Source organism: Pongo abelii, chromosome 19, assembly GCF_028885655.2.
Source record: "Pongo abelii isolate AG06213 chromosome 19, NHGRI_mPonAbe1-v2.0_pri, whole genome shotgun sequence".
In the NCBI taxonomy this organism is placed as follows: domain Eukaryota; kingdom Metazoa; phylum Chordata; class Mammalia; order Primates; family Hominidae; genus Pongo; species Pongo abelii.
The window spans coordinates 55568753-55589838 of NC_072004.2; the positions used below are offsets into that span (position 1 = coordinate 55568753).

Below are 21086 nucleotides of genomic sequence, written 5' to 3' on the forward strand. Positions count from 1 at the left end.
GGCGGGCGGATCACTTGAGGTCAGGAGTTCAAAACCAGCCTGGCAAACATGGTGAAACCCCGTCTATACTAAAAATACAAAAAAATTAGTGGGGTGTGGTGGCGGGCACCTGTAATCCCAGCTACTCAAGAGGCTGAGGCAGGAGGATCTCTTGAACCCAGGAGGTGGAGGTTGCAGCAAGCTGAGGTTGTGCCACTGCACTTCAGCCTGGGCGACAGAGTGAGACTCCATCTCAAAAAAAAAAAAAAAAAAAAAAAAAAATTTCTGGAACCTACATTAAAAAAACTAAAACTGAGGAAGTTGCTCATTTTCACTTAGGCAGGACCCTTCCATTTCCCACACCATTTCTGAAATCATATCTGCAAGTTTCTTCAGCTCCCAAGATGTAATTCTTGTGGATCCAGAGACTTGAGCAACTAAGTAGCTCCTTGAAATCTGTTAACTATCTTTGGTTTGAATTCTATCATAAGCATGTTATTTAGAGCTTGAAGACCCAAGCTGAGCTGGGGGTGGAGGGGTGGGGCTAGGGACAGAAAGGAGGTAAATCTGAATAGATCTAAATAATTTTTTTTTTTGAGACGGAGTCTCGGTCTGTCCCCCAGGCTGGAGTGCAGTGGCTCGATCTCGGCTCACTGCAACCTCCAGCTCCTGGGTACAAGCAATTCCCTTGCCATAGCTTTCTGAATAGCTGGGACTACAGGGGCCTGCCACCATGCCCGGCTAAATTTTTTTGTATTTTTAGTAGAGTCGGGGTTTCACCGTGTCGGCCAGGCTGGTCTTGAACTCCTGACCTCAAGTGATCCTCCTGCCTTGGCCTCCCAAAGTGCTGGGATTACAGGCATGAGCCACTGAGTCCAGTCAGGTCTAAATACTTTTTGTATCTTACCCATCTGTACTCTTATTGGAACATATTTAAAACTCCTTTTTGTTGCCTTTAATTATCCACCTATTATGTTCACATGTTTCCAAGTAGACATTCTCTTGTAAACCTTAGTTTATTCTGAATTTGGCTCTTCTAGAGAGCCTAAGTATTAAACAATCATCTCTCACGCTTTTATAAATTTTTTTTGAGACAGGGTCTCACTCCATCGCCCAGGCTGGAGTGCAGTTGTATGATCATGGCCCACTACACCCTCGACTTTCTAGGCTCGAGTGATGCTCCCACCTCAGCCTCCCCAAGTAACTGGGGCTACAGGTGTGCACCACCACATCCAGCTGATATTTTATAATTTTCAAAATTTTAGCAATTTCCTTTGAGGTTCACAAAGCTAATTAGAAAGATATAGTTATCATGTTCTTTTACAAATGAACAACTTGTGACTTCAAGAGGTTAAGTGTTTTGCCCCAGTTCACAAATGTGGCAAACCTAACAACTGAGGAATCCTAATCCAATGATCCTAAACTACTTCTAATATTAAAACGAGTCCAAAGTAGTTAGAATTTTATAACTTCATTAAAAGTATTTGCAAAACACACTTCAGCAAAGTTCTGTAGAGGTGTTTTATCACAAAAACTCAATTCAAAAATGTTTTTATTAAAAATATTCAAGTTGGCCAGGCACAGTGGCTCACGCCTGTAATCCCAGCACTTTGGGAGGCCAAGATGGGAGGACTGCTTGAGGCCAGGAGTCCAAGACCAGCCTGGGCAACATGGCGAGACCTCCATCTCCATAAAAAATACAAAAATTAACTAGGTGTGGTAGCACATACCTGTAGTTCTGACTGCTTGAGCCCAGGAGGCTGTTAGAGTGAGCCAAGAGGGTACCACTGCACCCCAGCCTGGGCAACAGAGTGAGACCCTGTCTCTCAAAAAAAAATTTTTTTTTAATATTTAAATATCTTACTCCAATGCTGGGCATTGTGCTGGACTCTGGAGATACAATGATGAGCAAAATAGATCTAATTTCTGCCCTCATAGAGTTGTCTGGTGAAGACAAATAATCATACAATTGGCCGGGCGTGGTGGCTCACGCCTGTAATCCCAGCACTTTGGGAGGCTGAGGCAGGTGGATCACCTGAGATCAGAAGTTTGGGACCAGTCTGCCCAACATGGTGAAACCCCGTCTCTACTAAAAATACAAAAAAATTAGCAGGGAGTGGTGGCAGGCGCCTGTAATCCCAGCTACTCGGGGAGGCTGAGCGAGGATAATTGCTTGTACCCGGGAGGTGGAGGTTGCAGTGAGCCAAGATCGTGCATTGCACTGCAGCCTGGGCGACAAGAGTGAAATTGTCTCAAAAATAAATAAAATAAAAATCATACAATTGTAAACTATGAAAAACACTACAGGCCAGGCACAGGTGGCTCACGCCTGTAATCCTAGCACTTAGGGAGGCTGAGGCAGGCAGATCACCCGAGGGCAGGAGTTCAAGACCAGCCTGGCCAACATGGCCAAACCCCATCTCTACTAAAATACAAAAAACTAGCCAGGTGTGGCACCATGCGCCTAGTCCCAGCTACTTGGGAGGCTGAAGCTGGAGAATTGCTTGAACCCGGGAGGCGGAGGTTGCAGTGAGCAGAGATCGCACCACTGCACCTCCACCCTGGGCAATAGAGCGAGACTCTGTCTCAAAAAGAAAAAAAGAAAAAAAAAAAACAACACTTACAAAGGCTCCATCTAGGGTATTACAATAAGAGTGTGTAACAAGGGAGCCTGATCTGAAGCAAGGGTGTATGTGGAAATCAGGTGGAGGCTTTAAGGCAAAAAATACCCATGGGGCTTTCAAGGAACTCAAATGACTAAAAAGCAAGGAGGAAAACAGAGAGAGGCCCATTTTGAGACTGTATTCATCTTTAAAGCAAGAAGCAGCTACTAAAGGTTTTCAGCTACCAAGGACCACAGTGAGTGTAGAGATCAGATAGGAGTACCTGTCTATTGCAATGGTCCACTCAGATAAGGTAGTTTTATCTAATGTTATATAGCAATGGATAATGCTAATTTAGACTAAGATCAGGACAGCAGAAATAGAAATGAACATATTTGATAGTACACAAGACTGATAGTTTTTGATGAATGGTTACAAGGAAGTTTATGGTCTGCACAACAGGATAGATGGTAGTGTCATGTACAGTGACAAGGGACAAGTGGTTGTTCTCTAGGGACCAAGTGGCTTTTGTAGAAGATAACTGTTGATTTTACTGATCAGATATGCTCCAAACAAAAAGAAAATGACAAAACCAACACTTAAAAACTCACACATTCTGAATGCAAGTCTGTAAGACATTACATGGCTTGGACACATGGCATGATTTAAATTTATCACTTTGATTTTTTTTCTCTGTAGTAGGTAGGAGCAAAATAAGGAAGTCTTTAAAGCATCAGCCTTTAAACTTTTTTTTTTTTTTTTCGAGACAGGATCTTCTCACTCTGTCACCAAGGCTGGAGTGCAGTGGCGTGATCTCGGCTCACTGCAACCTTGCCTCCTGGGTTCAAGCGATTCTCCTGCCTCATCCTCCAGAGTAGCTGAGATTACAGGTGCATGCCAACACAGCCTGGCTAATTTTTGTATTTTTAGTAGACGGGTTTCACATATTGGTCAGGATGGTCTCCAACTCCCAACCTCAGGTGATACGCCCACCTCAGCCTCCCAAAGTGCTGGGATTACAGGCGTGAACCACCATGCCCAGCCTAGCCTTTAAACTTTACAGAAGGTCATTCTTGACAGTTCTGTTGGGTTGCTCTAGAAGGAAAAGACAAAACAAAACCCAGCTCTAACAGTATCAATTTCTATTAATCTCAAGCAGAATTTCTGGTTATAGCTATAGTACACTAAGGGTACAGGTTCTTAATCTTCAGTCCAGGATTGATAACTCCCCTACAGTAGACAGGAAGGTATTGGCAAAAGCAGAATAACAGAATAGACACCTCAGGAATACACTCAAGACAGTTAGATTTAGCCAGGTATGGCAGCAACTCATGACTGTAATCTCAATGCTTTGGGAGGCCGAAGTGAGAGGATGGCTTGAGGCCAGGAGTTTGAGACTCAGGCAACATAGCGAGATCCCATCTCTACATAAAATAAAACCAGCCAGGCGTGTTGGCATGCACCTGAAGTCCCAGCTACTAAGGAGGCTGAGGCAAGGAGGACTGCTTGAGCCCAGGAGTTCAAGACTGCAGTGAGCTATGATTGTTTGGTATTCCAAACTTTCAAATGTACCAAAATTATCAATGTACTAATACATATTGGTGCTCCATTGTGGCTGTAGCTGAATTATGTGATTTTTTTTCCCGTTTCCTAAGCTTTCATATATTTTTGAGGTTTAAAATAAAAATAGCCATGTGTGTAGTTTTACAAGTGAATACCCCCTTTAAAAAAAAGCTTGATTTGCAGTTTTTCGCTATACATAAGACTATAGTAAAAAAAAAAAAAAAAAGATAGAAACAAACCAGAGGTAATATAATAGTGCTTGATTAAAGATCTGTCAGACAGAAAATAACCGAGGATAGGCAGTTCAAACAACATACAACTCCTTTTAGAGGATAATTTTTAAAATTTTTGCAGCAAAAACTATTTCAAAATGATCACAATAATTTTGAAGTATGTCCTTACTTGGCTTAAGTCTGGACAAAAATATTTTAAATGTGTGCTTACAGAACATAGGCAGAGCTATTTTTGATGGATTACTCACTTCTGAACATTATTCTTATGATCAAATAAAAATAGGATACAGCTAAGCTTTAAGTATTTGAAGGTAGCTTGTTTGGACTAGACAATACCTAACTGGCCAGCCTACAAGGAATTGGTAGGTATATAAATATACAATTATTCTACATACTGTACATTTGTATGTGATTAAAATCCTTTTTAAAATAAAATACTTCAGAAAAATTAAAAGACCATTAATCAGTTTCTAGGCTGTCTCCTTCCATTTATAATGACACAAAAATACTGCTACTAATTTTGCACAAATTTAATATGGAAATATTTTCAACAGAATAAGACACAACAATGAAGGCTTCATGAATAATTTATTCCATTTGAAGTTTTGTTTTTTGTTTTTGTTTTTTTTTTTAAAAAGTATAAACCTTTTCATTTCCTCAATCACAATTTGTACAACTCAGTGTTATGGCATTCGGCAGCAATAGTGTTTGTTCCTTATTCTCTTTTTGTCACGTTAAAAAGAAAAGCAATTGGACCATATTAAATGTCACTGCTAAACAATAACTTTAAAACACCCCTTCATAAAGTGACCAAGCTATTTTGAGAGGGTTGATGCTGACATGTCCAGTAATGACGTTACAATTTGTAGCTTAAACTCAATAACTTTAAGGTCCACATATCCAGTTTACTTTGAAAACTAAAGCTGTTTTAAAACTTCATGAATACATCAACCTGAGGAGTATTTTAGGTCCCAAATCCAGTTTTTAAATTTATACTCCACAAAAAAGAAAATACATACATAAAAATTTAAACCACAGTTCTGGGCCCATTAAAACACCAAAAAAGACCCCCCAAAAAGTTAAGATTTCCAGCTGATTTCTGGAGGGGTGGGACAAAATAAGAATGTATATTAAAAACATTTTTCCTTAATTCAGACAAACTAAAATCTTAAGAGGAAACCCAGACCAAAATATCACTCATGCAACATTAAGTGTATTAACTGATTGATATGCAATGCCATAGTGGATGAATAGCAAATTATATGATGCAATAGCATTTAAAAACTTTTTAATCTATTCAATTTGAACATTTTAAATAATGCAACATAGTATTCTGATATTACAGTATTAACATAGTGCTTGATTAAAGATCTGCAAATCTTTGTAGTAACACATTAAGTTAAAAAATTACCTCAGAAGGTAAATATGAAGACGAAAGGAGAATATTTTAATACAGTAATCTGTGCCATACTGACAATTGAGTACGAATACAGCTGAGGATAGTTGACTAAGTAGTAAGAGCTTAATTTTAGTGGTTTAAGAAAAGTTTAGAAATATTTAAAAATTACAGCTACTTTAAAATTTAAGGATTACATATAAGTACACTTGGTGGCCTTCTGGCCAAACAATAAGGTGTACAGAAATTTATTCATACAGTGTTAATTCACAGTCCTGATAACTCAATGGCTTGCATAAGAAAGGTATGGCTAGATGTTTCTCACTGGCTGGAAGCAGACATTATATAACTAATCTTTTTAAATGACAAAATACTGAACTTCCATCCTGCTTAATAATCATGGATACCTGCACAAAAAAAAGATGTTAGCACTGTAACAAAGAAGTCAAGGTGTTGGTAATCCACTGCTATAAAGTATAATATTTTGCTTACCTATTTAAACAAAACTACCCATACTTGTCTGTGACAGTACGTTAGTAAGTCAAATCCATCATCCTGCACAAGGCTTAATTTCTCAAATAAGTCTACTGAGCTTTTCTAATGGTTATTTAATAACTTTCTATTGAGTGTGAATGGATATATGAAGGGAAGAAAAAAAATCTTATCAATAAATCCTGTATATTTGGGAACTATTCCCTGACTCCCAAATAAAAAATTATTGTATACTGGGTTCCCTCCTTATGGCTCCATATTAAATAATATGTCAGGGAATAATTTTAAATCTACTTTCAAACTGAGGTGTGGTTACCATAGGTTAGTGATTTTAAACAACTGAGAATATAACTTTTATTTTGTAAAGTCACTATTAAGTGTATAAAAAGGATACTCTTTTTATGGAAATTCCAAATAAGCACATTTTCCTTCAAATCTCAGACAAGTTTTTTTTTTTTTTTTTTTTTTTTAAAGAAAGTACAGAACAAAACATACCAACATAATGTGTGGTGTGTCAGCATAATTTAAAAACAAATGCAGAGAGGTGATCTTTAAATTTAATATCAAAATATGCTGACCATTAGAACTGCATTATAATTTTGAAGAAATGATTGAAAACCTTTGTCACCAATTGTGTTTGCTTCATAGAAAAAACAAGACTTGCTAATGTTTTCATATACACAATCTGAAGAAGTTATGTTGTTCATAAGAAAGTGATACTTAATTCTAAGCATAGAGTATTCACAAAACAAGTTTCAGTAAAAAAAAACTAAAACGAACAAAAAAACACTGAAGTAGAGTTTTGTAAATACAACTGATTTTGTCCTTGTAGATAATTAGTGAACGTACAAATAGAAATTTTGCTAGACTGCTTCCAAGAAAGCTAGGTAGACTCGGTGACTGTGAATTCAAGTCAGCAATGCAGGTAGGAGGCGAACTTGGGCTCTTTTTGAGCAGCACTGTAGAAAGGATTTTTCAAGGGGGTACAGCCTGCATAAAAGCAGTTATCTTGGCATGTGCAAACAAGAAGGGGGAAAGTTGTATTGAAGGAGGGGTGAATTAAAGTCCCTAAAATTCAAGTCCCTTCTTTAGGGAGGTGAGAACCTCCTTGGCATATGCCCTACCTTAATCTGAGCTGTGTTATAGAAAAGTACAGACTCTGGTGTTTGGGACTGACATCTCCAAACCAAGAAAATTAAATAAATAAAAAAGGCAAGAGAAGTTTAGAAAATGGTTCTTTCACTAGTGGAATAGAGTCTGAATACCAGAATTCACTGAGAATCTATTTACACCACAGTTTGATTGCGCGCACACACACACACACCCATACATATGCATACTCTCACATACATTCCCAATCTTTAATTTAAAAAAAAAGTCAAACAATCAAGAATGACTGCTTGAAAAATAATTTGTAAAATGCCTAGAGCTGGGCTAAATTTCAACCTTATAGCAGATCCTGAAAATAAATTTCATAATAATATTCCCATGCCTAAATGTGCCACTGTTAAAACTGAAAAAAATTTAAGCATGTAACATTAAACACCAAAATTAGTTTAAGCATTCAGTAGCAAATGGTTTTTCTTGTAAAACTAAGTTTCTTTCACCAGAAATGGCCTGAAATATTAGTCATAGCCCTAAACCATAGTACAAAATATAACTGAAGAATTCTCATTTTATTCTAAGTTAAACCACCTAACAATACCACTTGTATATTGCCATCATGTTATTCTGTAAAGATGTGATATATAAAATGCTGTAAGACCTGGTACCTTTTCAATTTATAAACACAGTGAACTTCATTACTGTACATGTACTCTGCAACTACAGCTTAGCTGTAAATCCTCCACACACAATGGTATGGACATTATTCCCCCTCTATCCCCGTTAAACTGTACATCGAGACAATACAAATTTACTGTCCCACCCACCCCCTTACAAAAAAATAATACTCTAAAAGCAACCCTACTGCAACTTTTTAATTAAGACGATTACATATATTTTAGACCAATTGCTTTAAAGCAAGAAGGCAGTATAAACCTTCTAGGAAAATTTTTATAAAAGAGGTTAAGAAATATAAGACAATTTATACATTTAAAAACTTACAATAAATAAGAGAAGAGATGCAGGCATTTTTGAATACTAGATACTATAATCCAATACAAGAACATCTTCATGTTCTGAAGCCATATGTTGAAATTCATTGTTCCTCATGTTTCCTCTCCATGCTTTTAATATTCATTTAACATGACTGGGTACTATGGCTCATTACTTTTCACAAATACTGTGACTGGAAAAAAAAAAGGTTAATTTTGCTACGAAAATGTTATAATACGTTTTGTATGATCAGTCATCATCCTAAAGAGTTCAATAGAGTCAATGAAAAATAGCAGGGTTATAGCCCCTCCCCCCAAGTCAAAACAATATTTGTTGAAGTAATAAGAATTAGACCCCATCACAAATGACTTTCACTGAGAAGATAATTGTAACTTAATCCTGCAGCGAAACATCCATTTTTCCTTGTTCTTTTCTTGCACAGTTCCATCAAATGAAGATCACAGCATATTCATAATAAAGTTATATAACTGATTCAGCACCACAAAATGAATTGGGAGACATGAGCGTCTGTCCTGGATTGCAGGGTCACAGGTTAGCCAGGAGAGTGCATTGTACTGTTCCAAAACAAACCTGAAAAGTAAATAAACTGCATAAGTCATGTATTTATTTCCAACCTAGATTGTGGAAGCAGTTTTCAATTATGGCATTTAAGACTCAAAGTCACCTTAAAAACGAGTGTAACAGAGAGACCTTGGGGGGAAAGAAGCAATTTCCATAAAAATTACTCTCAAAAGTAGATTACTCAAGTTAGAATAGCAGTGCTTATCTAGAGATCCACTGGTACACAACTGTAAATTCTTGCCAAAAATGAGAGAAATAGATAAGAATCAACATTATATTCTTTTAAAGCTGCAGTGACAAACTGCTAATGGGAAAAGAGTTGTACCTGAGGACATCTGAAGTCTGATTTGAGTCAAGTGGGTGGGAGTGTTTACTGTGAAGCAGCTCGTCAGATTGCACTGAAGGCACGTGGAGGTGCAAAGAGGCCTAAGAAGGTAACAGGTAATCAATCAGTCAGCCAAACAGAAAATAATCTGCTATTTAGTTTTACCTTATTCTCCCAATGTATCTTATAAAATGATGAAATACATTTTAGTCCTATGTTATGAATGAAAGCCACTATAAAAATGCTTGTTCTCTTTAACTAATTCATTATAGAAATGATTTTTTTTTTTAAGTAGGGGCAGGTTCTTGTTCTGTTGACCAGGTTGGTCTTGAACTCCTGGCCTCAAACAATCCTCCTGCCTTGGCCTCCCAAAGTGCTGGGATTACACGCATGAGCCACGGCGCCTAGCCAGAAGTGATTTTTAAGTGCAAAACTTATTTTGAATCTTTCCATTTCCTTTTCTTTAGCTTTGTTTTTGAGACCACACAATAATCCTTAGAAAAAGAATTTCTAATTATCTGCTAAGTCTAATTTGCCTAGATGTGCAAAGTAAATGTTTAAGGAGGCACTAAATTGAGTAGTTAAACCTGAGTAGTCTGTCCTTAAGGTATATGACACCCTTTATGACTACGCAGACATACCTAAGTCTAGCACTGAAAAAAGTAACAGGAATAAGCATAAGCAAATAGTTTGGTTACAGCACAATAAACCATAAACAAGCTATCTTCGGTTGAACTGAGAACACTCTAAGTAATACAGTGCACAGATGCCTGCTTTGCCCACTCAATTTCATAATAGAGGGTAGGTAAAAACTGGCACACTCATTTAGATATGGCAATGAACAGTGGGTGAAAGGAATGAACTACTCCACACTCCAATTAAATGAGTCATTTTGTTTATAAGTCAATATAGTATTAAAAAGCTATGACAAAACAATGGTGATGTTCACTGCAATAACTCTTGGTAGATCTCATTCTGTACACTGTATAAGGTACTATTTTATATTTAGGTGCTCTCTCCTCTGCAACTGCAATACATGTAGAAACTCATGTAGTCTATTTAGGAATATAACCAAAAATAGCTATGTTTGAACTGTCTACAAACTCTTGATTTATGGAGTTATAAGCAAGTCTCACACTGCAAATCACTACAAATTTTTAAAATGTAATTAGTACCAGTACTCTATTCCTATGATAAAAAGGGATCTAGCTAACAACCCGCTATATTTCCAAGCAAAGAGAAAAAACCAGGTGGCTTTACTGCCTACAGTATAAAACTAAAATGAGATATATGAAAAAAAAGTGAACAAAAATTATGGTAAATTATGCCTTAGGTGGTAGTTCATAACCAGAAGTCCCAATCTTGTTACAATGTATCTAAGGGTGAATGCCCGCTTTATACTATCCTTTCTGCAAATAAATACTGAGTAGGAAAAGCTCTAGATAGTCTCTTGGACTTTTTGTAAACTTGTGTTTCCTGAACACATCCCCTGAAACACTAAGGTAATAAACTATTAACAGGTGTTAAATAATTCTTTCCTTGTGTATTAATAAGTTTGGGAAATGCTAGGTAAACTATCCTATTTACCTCTGTTTTTCAGAGACTTTAGTGTGCATACATGTATTATGACTAGAAAAGAGGACAGATAGCATGTGTAGCACCCTCCCAAAGGACCAAAGAATCCTTTGTTTTGTGGAGACACCAAAGACTACTAGTATATAGAAAATCCCTGACCTCAGGTGATCTGCCTGCCTCAGCCTCCCAAAGTGCTGGGTTTACAGGTGTGAGCCACTGCACCCGGCAGCAAGTATTTAAATTAGCATGATTTGTGGATTAAAAACAGTCAACTTCCAGTGGGTTTACATAAGAATAAGTGAGTCACATCTAAATTTGTTATTCTGGAACAATATTAGCAGCAGTAATAAATTCTGTATAGGGCTTTTATATCTCATTTTGTGACTTATCTCCACTTCATGTTACATTGCTTACTAACAAATTCGGTTTTGTTTTTTTGAGAGAGGGTCTCCTGTCACCTAGTTGGAGTGCAGTGGCATGATCATGGCTCACTGCAGCCTCAACCTCCTGTGCTCATGCGATGCTCCCTCCTGCCTCAGCTTCTCATGTTACTAGGACTACAGGCACATGCCACCATGCCTAATATTAAAAACTTTTTAGAGAGACAAAGTTTCACTATGCTGTCCAGGCTGATCACGAACTCCTGGCCTCAAGTGATCCTCCTGCCTCAACCACCCAAAGTGCTGGGATTATAGGGGTGAATCACTGTGCCCAGCCTGAGTTTGTTGTAACAAATCACTATGAATCGGAGTCTCATTATTGTATTTAAAAACCACTCAGTTTTTTTTTTAACACAGCAATCTACACACAGCTAGAAAAACTTTTTTAAGTAGTAAATGAAACTAAAAATCAAGTATTACAAAGATTATAAATCTTTTTTTTTTGTTTTGTTTTGAGATGGAATCTCGCTCTGTCACCCAGGCTGGAGTGCAGTGGCGCGATCTCGGCTCACTGCAACCTCTACCTCCCAGGTTCCAGTGATTCTCCTGCCTCAGTCTCCCAAACAGCTGGGACTACAGGCACGTGCCACCACACCTGGCTAATTTTTTGTAGTTTTAGTAGAAACGGGGTCTCACCATGTTGGCCAGGCTGGTCTCGAACTGCTGACTTCGTGATCCACCTGCCTCAGCCTCCCAAAGTGCTGGGATTACAGGCATGAGCCACTGCGCCCAGCCCAAGATTATAAATCTTTTATTCCCCAAAATAATGCAGCATAACAGCAGTGCAGTATGATGTAATTCAAAGAATAACATAATAATCATTAAAAGACCCAGGTTTCAGTCTTGAGTCTATTACCAATTTATGACTTTAAACAGGTGAGTTTTTCTGAACTTAAATATGCTCACCTAGAAAATGAGAAGGTTAGACAGAGGTAATATAAAGTTTCTCTCAGCTCTAAATTTCCATATATGCAGTCGAAACAGACTGAGCATCCCCACTTTGAAAAAATCCAAAAGTGGAAACACTTCTGGTCCCAAGCATTTCGAATAAGGGATACTCAATCTACACTAACAACAAGGGTCCTAGGAGTTTGACTTAGCAATAAAGTTCTAAAAATATAAATTTAAAAACTAGTTTTTTGTTTTGTTTTGTTTTGTTTTGTTTTTTTGAGACAGAGTCTCAGACACTGTCACCCAGGCTGGAGTGAAGTGGTACGATCTTGGCTCACTGCAACCTCTGCCTCCCAGGTTCAAGCGATTCTCCTGCCTTAGCCTCCCGAGTAGCTGGGACTACAGGCGCCCGCCACCACACCTGGCTAACTCTTGTATTTTTAGTAGAGACGAGGTTTCGCCATGTTGGCCAGGCTGGTCTCAAACTCCTGACCTGATGTAATCTGCCTGCCTCGGACTCTCAAAGTGCTGGCATTACAGGCGTGAGCCACCGTGCCTTCGTGATCTTGTTTAAAGAGTCGCATATGGCAATGCATTTAAGAACTTAGACAAGCTATAAGACTTAAAAAAGCCACTTCTATATTTCTCAGGACTTAGGCTGTCAATCAGAATTATTTAGGAACTGGGACAGAAATGCCAATACCTTAAGAAAAAGGGGACACTGATATTGTGCTTGAGGACATGCTGACCAGAACCAGTCAGGTAATGGACCTGCTTTGGCAGTTGATACAAAGTAACCAAGGGCCAATGGTTGCTGAAGAATATTAGGTACTTCCTCATGAGGTTCTGTCGATAGTAGCCGATCAGTACTCTGACCCTTAAAAAGACAAAATTAAAAGTATATTAGTTCACTCAGTATAACTAAGTACCAGATATAAACACAGAATGGCTCATAGCAATCAGTCTCATTATCTTATGACATCGATTTAACAAAATACTGAAGGATATTGAAAAAAAACCAGTTTCTATGTACTTAGGAGTATTATAAGTAAAAGCATTAATAGAACATATTTTAAGGATTGCATTAAATGAATATGCCAGCTGTTTTAACAAGTCTGTATTATTATGCCAAGCTCAAGGGAAAGTGTATAAAACTTCACAGATGAGTAAAAAATACAAAATTTTCAATGACATCTTTAACTTTTTTGCTAATATTCCTTTAAGTCCTGAAAACCACACCCCAATCAAAAGGTGAATTTAATTTAGCTTTGTTAATCTAGCACTATCTATAAAATGCAGTTAATAGTGTGAAAATTATTATAGCAACATAAAGGGACAACTACCAAGTCACATGCATATCCTTTGGATTAGTTAATGTATTTCTTGGTATTTAAGGAAACAGATAAAATAAAAATAATATGCATGAAAACGTTCATTACATCATTATCTATAACAAAAAACCTTACATGTCCAATATTTGGGGAAGGACATAAATTACGGTATAGCAAAAAAGCAATATTAAAAAGCTGATTATACTTATTGAAAATTGCAATATAAACATATGTGGAAGGAAGATAATTTGCTTAAAAGTAAAAATGGTTTTATTAAGGTGGTGGGATTACTGGTGCTTTTTGTTATACGTATTTCCTATCTAATTTCTTTGCAGTTACAAAAAGGAGGAAGGAATGCAAAGTAAGACTGGAAAGATCCTTCCCTACTTTAAAAGGGCAAATTTTATACCTATGCATACAACAATAATCAAGTCACCAGTATATATAATTTTTTTTTCTTTTTTTTTTTTTGAGATGGAGTCTCGCTCTGTCGCTTAGGCTGGAATGCAGTGGTGTGATCTCGGCTCACTGCAAGCTCCACCTCCCGGGTTCACACCATTCTCTTGCCTCAGCCTCCCGAGTAGCTGGGACTACAGGCACCCACCACACCTGGCTAATTTTTGTATTTTTAGTAAAGACGGGGTTTCACTGTGTTAGCCAGGATGGTCTCAATCTCCTGACCTCGTGATCCACCTGCCTCAGCCTCCCAAAGTGCTGGGATTACAGACGTGAGCCACCGCGCTCAGCCCAGTATATATAGTTTCAAATAGAGAGGTGTTATTAACTGAAGCCCAGTTCGTTTTTACTTCAAATATAAGGACAAGACAGCCTGCTTCCATAACTGCTAAAGATAAAAAGGGGGAGTAGATGGTCAGTGTTTTATCTGGTCTTATGAGAAAATTAATATTTTTATTATATTCCTTGTCACAGCCCTGATATGAATGGCTGCTCTTAGAGTTATATATAGTGATTCTGAAAGATACTGTGATCCTATATCTGAGTAAAAAGCTATGGTGAACTGCCACAAAAACTACAAAAAAATGACTAATGCCAATGGTCTAGAAAATACGGATTCAGGGAAAGTACAGCCTTAGAGATTCTCTTAAAAATGTGCAATTCAAAGTACTGATGTCTATGATGTAGAAATGCATGAATGTACTATTAATTAATCTCAACTCTTGCTAATTTCCAAGGAAAAATAGCATTGCATTTCATATATTAATCCATTACTAAGTTAAGGAATGGCAATTAGATGATCTCGGCTCACTATAACCTCCGCCTCCCAGGTTCAAGTGATTCCCTTGCCTCATCCTCCTGAGTAGCTGGGACTACAGGTGCGTGCCACCTTACCTGGCTATTTTTTACATTTTTAGTAGAGATGGGGTTTCACCATATTGGCCAGGCTGGTCTCAAACTCCTGACCTCGTGATCCACCCGCTTTGCCCTGCCAAAGTGCTGGGATTTCAGGCGTAAGCCACTGCGCCCGGCCCAGAAAAACTAAAACTTATAACACCGTTACCTTGCCCGCATCACCTCCATGGGGGTAATGAGATCCTGGAGAATGTACAGGAGAACCAGTTGGAGAAGCAGGAAGGATATTAATGATATCAGGGTCAAGATCATCTCCTGTGTCTAACAAATCAAAGATACCCATTCCATCTGCTCCATCTAAACAGGAGAAAGAAAAGAAATTTAAAACTCCATTTTCCATATCCTATGGTCATTCACAGGAAAGGGTCAAAGTAAATGAAATTTTAACCAAAATGGGTTAATTTAACCAACATTTACTGAGTGTCTACCATGTGCCAGGTATTGTGCTAAAAGCCGTACAAATAATTATGCATAAACAAGCATGTGGTGGTCTGAATAATGGCCCCCCAAAAGATGTCCACATCCTAATCCCAGGAATCTAAGAATATGTTACCATAAAAGACTTTGCAGATGTGATCAAGCTAAGGATCTTGAGATGGGGAGATTATTCTGGATTATCCGGGTGGGTCCAATGTAACCACAGGGGTCCTAATAAGAGGGAGGCAGTAGGGTTAGAGCCAGTGAAGGAGATGTGATGACACTATACTGCTGGCATCCAGGATAGAGGAAGGGACCACGAGCCAAGGAATGCAGGTAGCCTGTAGAAACTGACAAAGGCAAGGAAACATTTTCCCTTAGGACCTCCAGAAAGTAATCAATCCTGCTGATATTTTGAATTTGGCCCAGTGAGACTGATTTTGGACTTCTGACTTCCAGAACTGTAAGATAAAATAAATGCGTGTTGTTTTAAGCCACTAAATGTGTAGTACTTTGTTAGAGCAGCAATAGGAAACTAATACAAAGCAAACATAGTACAAATGAAATGAAAATGTGTTTAAAGTGGGACTACAGTATTCCTCCTTATCCATGGGGGATACGTCCCAAGACCCACCTCCATACCCACAGATTCCTGAAACCAAGGATAGTACCAAATCCTATATACCGGTTTTTCCTTTACGTACACACCTATGATGGAGTTTCAATTACAAGTTAGGTACAGTAAGAGATTAACAATGAGAATATTAGAACAATTATAGCAAGATACTATAATAAAAGGTATGTGAATGTGGTCTCTCTCTCTCTCTCTCTTTCAAACTATCTTATTGTACTGTACCCATGGGTAACTGAAATCATGTAAAGCAAAACCAAAGATAAGGAGGATTACTGTATTTACGAATAATACCATGTTCTTTATTAAGTAAAATATTCGAGTTATTATATCACACACTAAAACAAAAGAGTATAATGACCATACTTGTGACTTTAGAGATGTGAGAGTTTTTAATGTAGCTCAGAATAACAATAAAATCTTATTTATTTTCTCTTCTACTAAAATGCAATCTATAAATTCACCTGGAAAAGCTACATCCCTACTTTGGCAGTTTATATAAATTACATTATTTTGGCAAATCAACATAAGAGATATATAAAATGAGTTCATGTACAGGTACTTCAAAAGCACAAGGGTAAACCTATACAAATATTTTGTGACCAACTATTGCCTTTTAAAATAAGTAAAGATGGCTGGGCATGGTGGCTCACGCTTATAATCCCCACACTTTGGGAGGCCAAGGTGGGTGGATCATTTGAGGTCAGGAGTTTGAGACCAGTCTGGCCAACATGGTGAAACCCCATCTCTACCAAAAATACAAAAATTAGCCAGGCATGGTGGCATGCACCTGCAATCCCAGCTACTCGAGAGGCTGAGGCACGAGCATCGCTTGAACCCAGGAGGTGAAGGCTGCAGTAGGCTGAGATCGTACCACTGCACTCCAGCCTGGGAGACAGAGTGAGTGAGACTCTGTCTCAAAAAATTTTTAAAAAGTAAAAATTTATGGGATAATTCACAGCACCAGTTCTGATATCAACAAGGTAAAAGAATGATTGTATTAGTTTCCTGTTGCCACTTTAACAAGTTACCACAAACTGTTGGCTTAAAAACAACACATATTTATTTTCTTACAGTTCTGGAGGCCAGAAGTCTGAAATCAGTTTCGTTGGACTGCAATCAGGATGTTGGCAAGGCTGAAGGGGATAATCTGTTTCCTTGTCTTTTTTCAGAGTCTAGAACTATATTCTTTGGCTCATGGGCTCTTTCACCATCTTCAAAGTCAGCAACATAGCATCTTCTCCCTTTGACTTTGCTTCTCGCTGTTTCCACCACACGGCTTTCTTCTCTTCTATGTAGTCAAACCTCCTTCTGCCTCCTTCTTATAAGAATACATGTTATTGCATTAAGGGCCCACCTGCATAATTGAGGATAATCTCTCCATCTCAAGATCCTTAACTTATCACATCTGCAAAATCATTTTTTGGTAAAACAAGGTAACATTCACACGTTTCAGGTACTGGACATGAATTTATTTTGGGGGGTATTCTTCAGACTACCAAAATGGAACAAATTACCTACCATTGTTGGGATTGAAAGCTAAATCCAGATTTTCAGTGGTATAAGTAGCTGAAGCTACTTGCACAGAAGCAGAAGTAGGAAACACAAGTATATGAGTACATGATGTATCCTGTGGGGTATTTAGCTGAGATGTCTGCATGTTTAGAGTCGTGCTTCTTCCAAATACAGAACCAGTTGACACAGAATCTGAAAATGGAAGACATTTTTTCTTTTAGTAAATGAAGAATAAATTTTATGTAATACTTAAAAACTTAACTGCATAAAGAATTAAATCTGATATAAACTAAAGATAGCTAACCTGGCATAATAACAAAAGAGCCTTGCGGCTCCATTGCCACCAAGCAAGCACTGAGAATGCTAGGGGAGTCTGCAGCAGATATACCACACATTCTACACATGTCTTTGAGCCTTTTACTTAGAGACTGCAAGTTTCGACGACTCAGCAAACAGCTCCAATCTGTAGGTATCAACAGTAAAAAAAAAAAAAAAAAAAAATCAAAGTAACAGCATTATTAATATCCTGTAGAACCAAGTTAAAGTTAAAATATAAAAATAGTTAATGGCTTTTAAATTAGTGTATTCCTCAAACAGGAGTCATCATCAAGCCAAAATTCTTACTGCTGATGCTACTCAACATCCTTTATCCTCCTAATATTAGGATACACCAAATTCAACTGGCATCTGCTCAACAGAGGATGAGTTAAATAACAATCAGAAAGTGGAAAAAACAGAAAACAAGTAAGAACAGCAGTAATAAGACTGATATTAAAGTTAAAATAAGAGTAAAATGTCTTTTTAAAATTTGAATTAAGTCATTTGTGGCCTGGACATATGTGGTTCCTTATTTGATAACCTTTGCATTTTATTCAACATACATACCTAGATGTGGTCAGAACAGTGTGTGAATTTACATAAAACGGAAATATAAATACTAATAAAAGCACAATTTTACCTTTCAATTCTCCATGACCAATCCTTCCTAGACGACCAATTACAACTCTCCATGGCAATGAACTCATTTGTACAAGTCCTAAGCACCACTCCCAAAGTTTCTGTAGACCAAATTTTCTAGCAGAACTTTTTTTCCGACGAGCCCTATTGTATGAATAAAGAGAGTGTCATAAATATTTCTAAAATTTATATGATTTTGCTGTTTTTGTTTTTTTGAGATGGAGTCTCACTCTGTCACCCAGGCTGGATGGAGTGCAGTGGTGCGATCTCGGCTCCCTGCAACCTCCACCTTCGCAGGTTTAAGCGATTCTCCTGCCTCAGCCTCATGAATAGCTACAATTACAGGTGCGTGCCACCACATCCAGCTAATTTTTTGTATTTTTAGTAGAGACGGGGTTTCACCACGTTAGCCAGGATGGTCTCGATCTCCTGACCTCATGATCTGCCTGCGTCGTCCCCACCAAAGTGCTGGATTACAGGTGTGAGCCACCATGCCATCCCGACATTTTGAGAGCTCAAATTTGTGAAAAACAGATCTCCTTAATTTTAGTGCTTCACGAAACCTTTACATAAGTCTTAAGTGAGAATATTCATAAAATCATAGGTTTGGCATGTTAGTTTGCTTTTCTATTTCACCTTATAGTATATAAATTTTTTTAAAAATTTGTCTACAAAACACCTCAATTCATCAGCAATACTGCTCTACACCAGGGATTTTTTTTTTTTTTTTTTTTTTTTTTTTTTTTTGTTTAGATGGAGTCTCACTCTGTCGCCCAGGCTGGAGTGCAGTGGCACAATCTCGGCTCACTGCAACCTCTGCCTCCCGGGCTCAAGTGATTCTCCTGCCTCAGCTTTTCAAGCAGCTGGGATTACAGGCACACACCATCACATCCAGCTAATTTTTGTATTTTTAGCAGAGAGGGGGTTTCACCATGTTGGCCAGGCTGGTCTCAACTCCCGACCTCAGGTGATCCTGTCTCAGCATCCCAAAGTGTTGAGATTACAGGCATGAGCCACTGCGCCTGGCCCAGTAAACTTTTTTTTTTTTTTTGAGACGGAGTCTTGCTCTGTCGCCTAGGCTAGAGTGCAGTGGCGTGATCTCTGCTCACTGCAACCTCCGCCTCCTGGGTTCAAGAGGTGGAGGTTGCCAGCCACCTTGACCCAGCAAACTTTTTTTAAAGAGCCAATACTTCAAATGGAAATAGCCAGATTTGGTCCATGGGCTGTAGTAAGCAATCCCTGTTCCATACTATAAGTTGAAGACTGACCAAAACACCACACTTCTCAGTCCAAACAACATTGTTACATGTTTTCTGCATACATGTCCTTCACTAGCCAAATATGCAACATAAGCACTCTTTGGCTGAGCAACAGTGGCTATTACTTTTTTTTTTTTTTTGAGACGGAGTCTCACTCTGTCACCCAGGCTGGAGTGCAGTGGTGCCTCCTGAGTTCACACCATTCTCCTGCCTCAGCCTCCTGAGTAGCTGGGACTACAGGCGCCCGCCACCATGCCCAGCTAATGTTTTGTATTTTTAGTAGAGATGGGGTTTCACCGTGTTAGCCAGGATGGTCTCGATCTCCTGACCTCGTGATCCGCCCGCCTCGGCCTCCCAAAGTGCTGGGATTACAGGCGTGAGCCACCGCGCCCAGCTGGCTATTACTTATTATTTTTTTGAGACAGAGTCTAACTCTGTCACCCAGGCTAGAGTGCAATGGTGTGGCCTCGGCTCATGGCAATTTCCATCTCCTGGGTTCAAGCTATTCTCCCACCTCAGCCTCCTGAGTAGCTGGGACTACAGGCGTGTGCCACCACATCTGGCTAATTTTTGTTTTTTGGTTTTTTGGTTATTTTTGAGACAGAGTCTCGCTCTGTTGCCAGGCTGGAGTGCAGTGGTGTGATCTCAGCTCACTGCAACCTTCGCCTCCTGGGTTCAAGCGATTCCCCTGCCTCAGCCTCCTGAGTAGCTGGGACTACAGTCGTGTGCGACCACACCCAGCTAATTTTTGTATTTTTAGTAGAGACAGGGTTTCAGCATGTTGGCCAGGATGGTCTTGATCTCTTGACCTCGTGATCTGCCTGCCTGGGCCTCCCAAAGTGCTGGGATTACAGGCGTGAGCCACCATGTGAGGCCTAATTTTTGTATTTTTAGTAGAGACTGGGTTTCACTATGTTGGCCAGGCTGGTCTCAAACTCCTGACCTCAGGTGATCCGCCCGCCTTGCCCTCCCAAAGTGTTGGGATTACAGGCGTAAGCAACTGTGCCCGGACAACAGTGGCTATGACTTACTGAGCACTTACTATGTACCATCCATTGTGCCCAATCAATTTACATGTAATACCTCATTTCATCCTAACAACTCTATGAGACAAATACAATTATCCTCCAGACTTTACAGATAAGTAGGCTGTAACTCAGCTGCATAAAGGTAGTTTTTCCAAGGTCAGTAGTGGCAGGTTTGGGATTTGAGCCCAGGTCTCTCTGACTCCATCACTGCCCCTCTTTTTTCTTTTTTAAGACAGATTTTTGCTCTTGATGCTCAGGATACAGTGCAATAGCGCCATCTCGGCTCACTGCAACCTCCGCCTCCTGGGTTCAAGTGAGTCTCCTGCCTCAGCCTCCCAAGTAGCTGGGATTAAAGGCATGTGCCACCATGCCTGGCTAATTTTTTTGCATTTTTAGTATTT

The 21086-nt window shown here is 38.8% G+C and overlaps 1 protein-coding gene across 1 annotated transcript in view; it reads right to left on the reverse strand.

Annotated features, from left to right (window-relative positions):
• Positions 1 to 4947: 4947 nt before the first annotated feature.
• MED13 (mediator complex subunit 13) overlaps positions 4948 to 21086 on the reverse strand; it is a 125400-nt gene continuing 109261 nt past the window's right edge. The window contains exons 24-30 of the mRNA XM_024234973.3: positions 18400 to 18542; positions 17746 to 17904; positions 17448 to 17633; positions 15027 to 15175; positions 12880 to 13053; positions 9271 to 9371; positions 4948 to 8954 (exon numbers count right to left, since the gene is read on the reverse strand). Coding sequence (XP_024090741.3) covers positions 8822 to 8954; positions 9271 to 9371; positions 12880 to 13053; positions 15027 to 15175; positions 17448 to 17633; positions 17746 to 17904; positions 18400 to 18542 — 1045 coding nt within the window. The 3' untranslated portion in view covers positions 4948 to 8821. The remainder of the gene's footprint in view (positions 8955 to 9270; positions 9372 to 12879; positions 13054 to 15026; positions 15176 to 17447; positions 17634 to 17745; positions 17905 to 18399; positions 18543 to 21086) is intronic.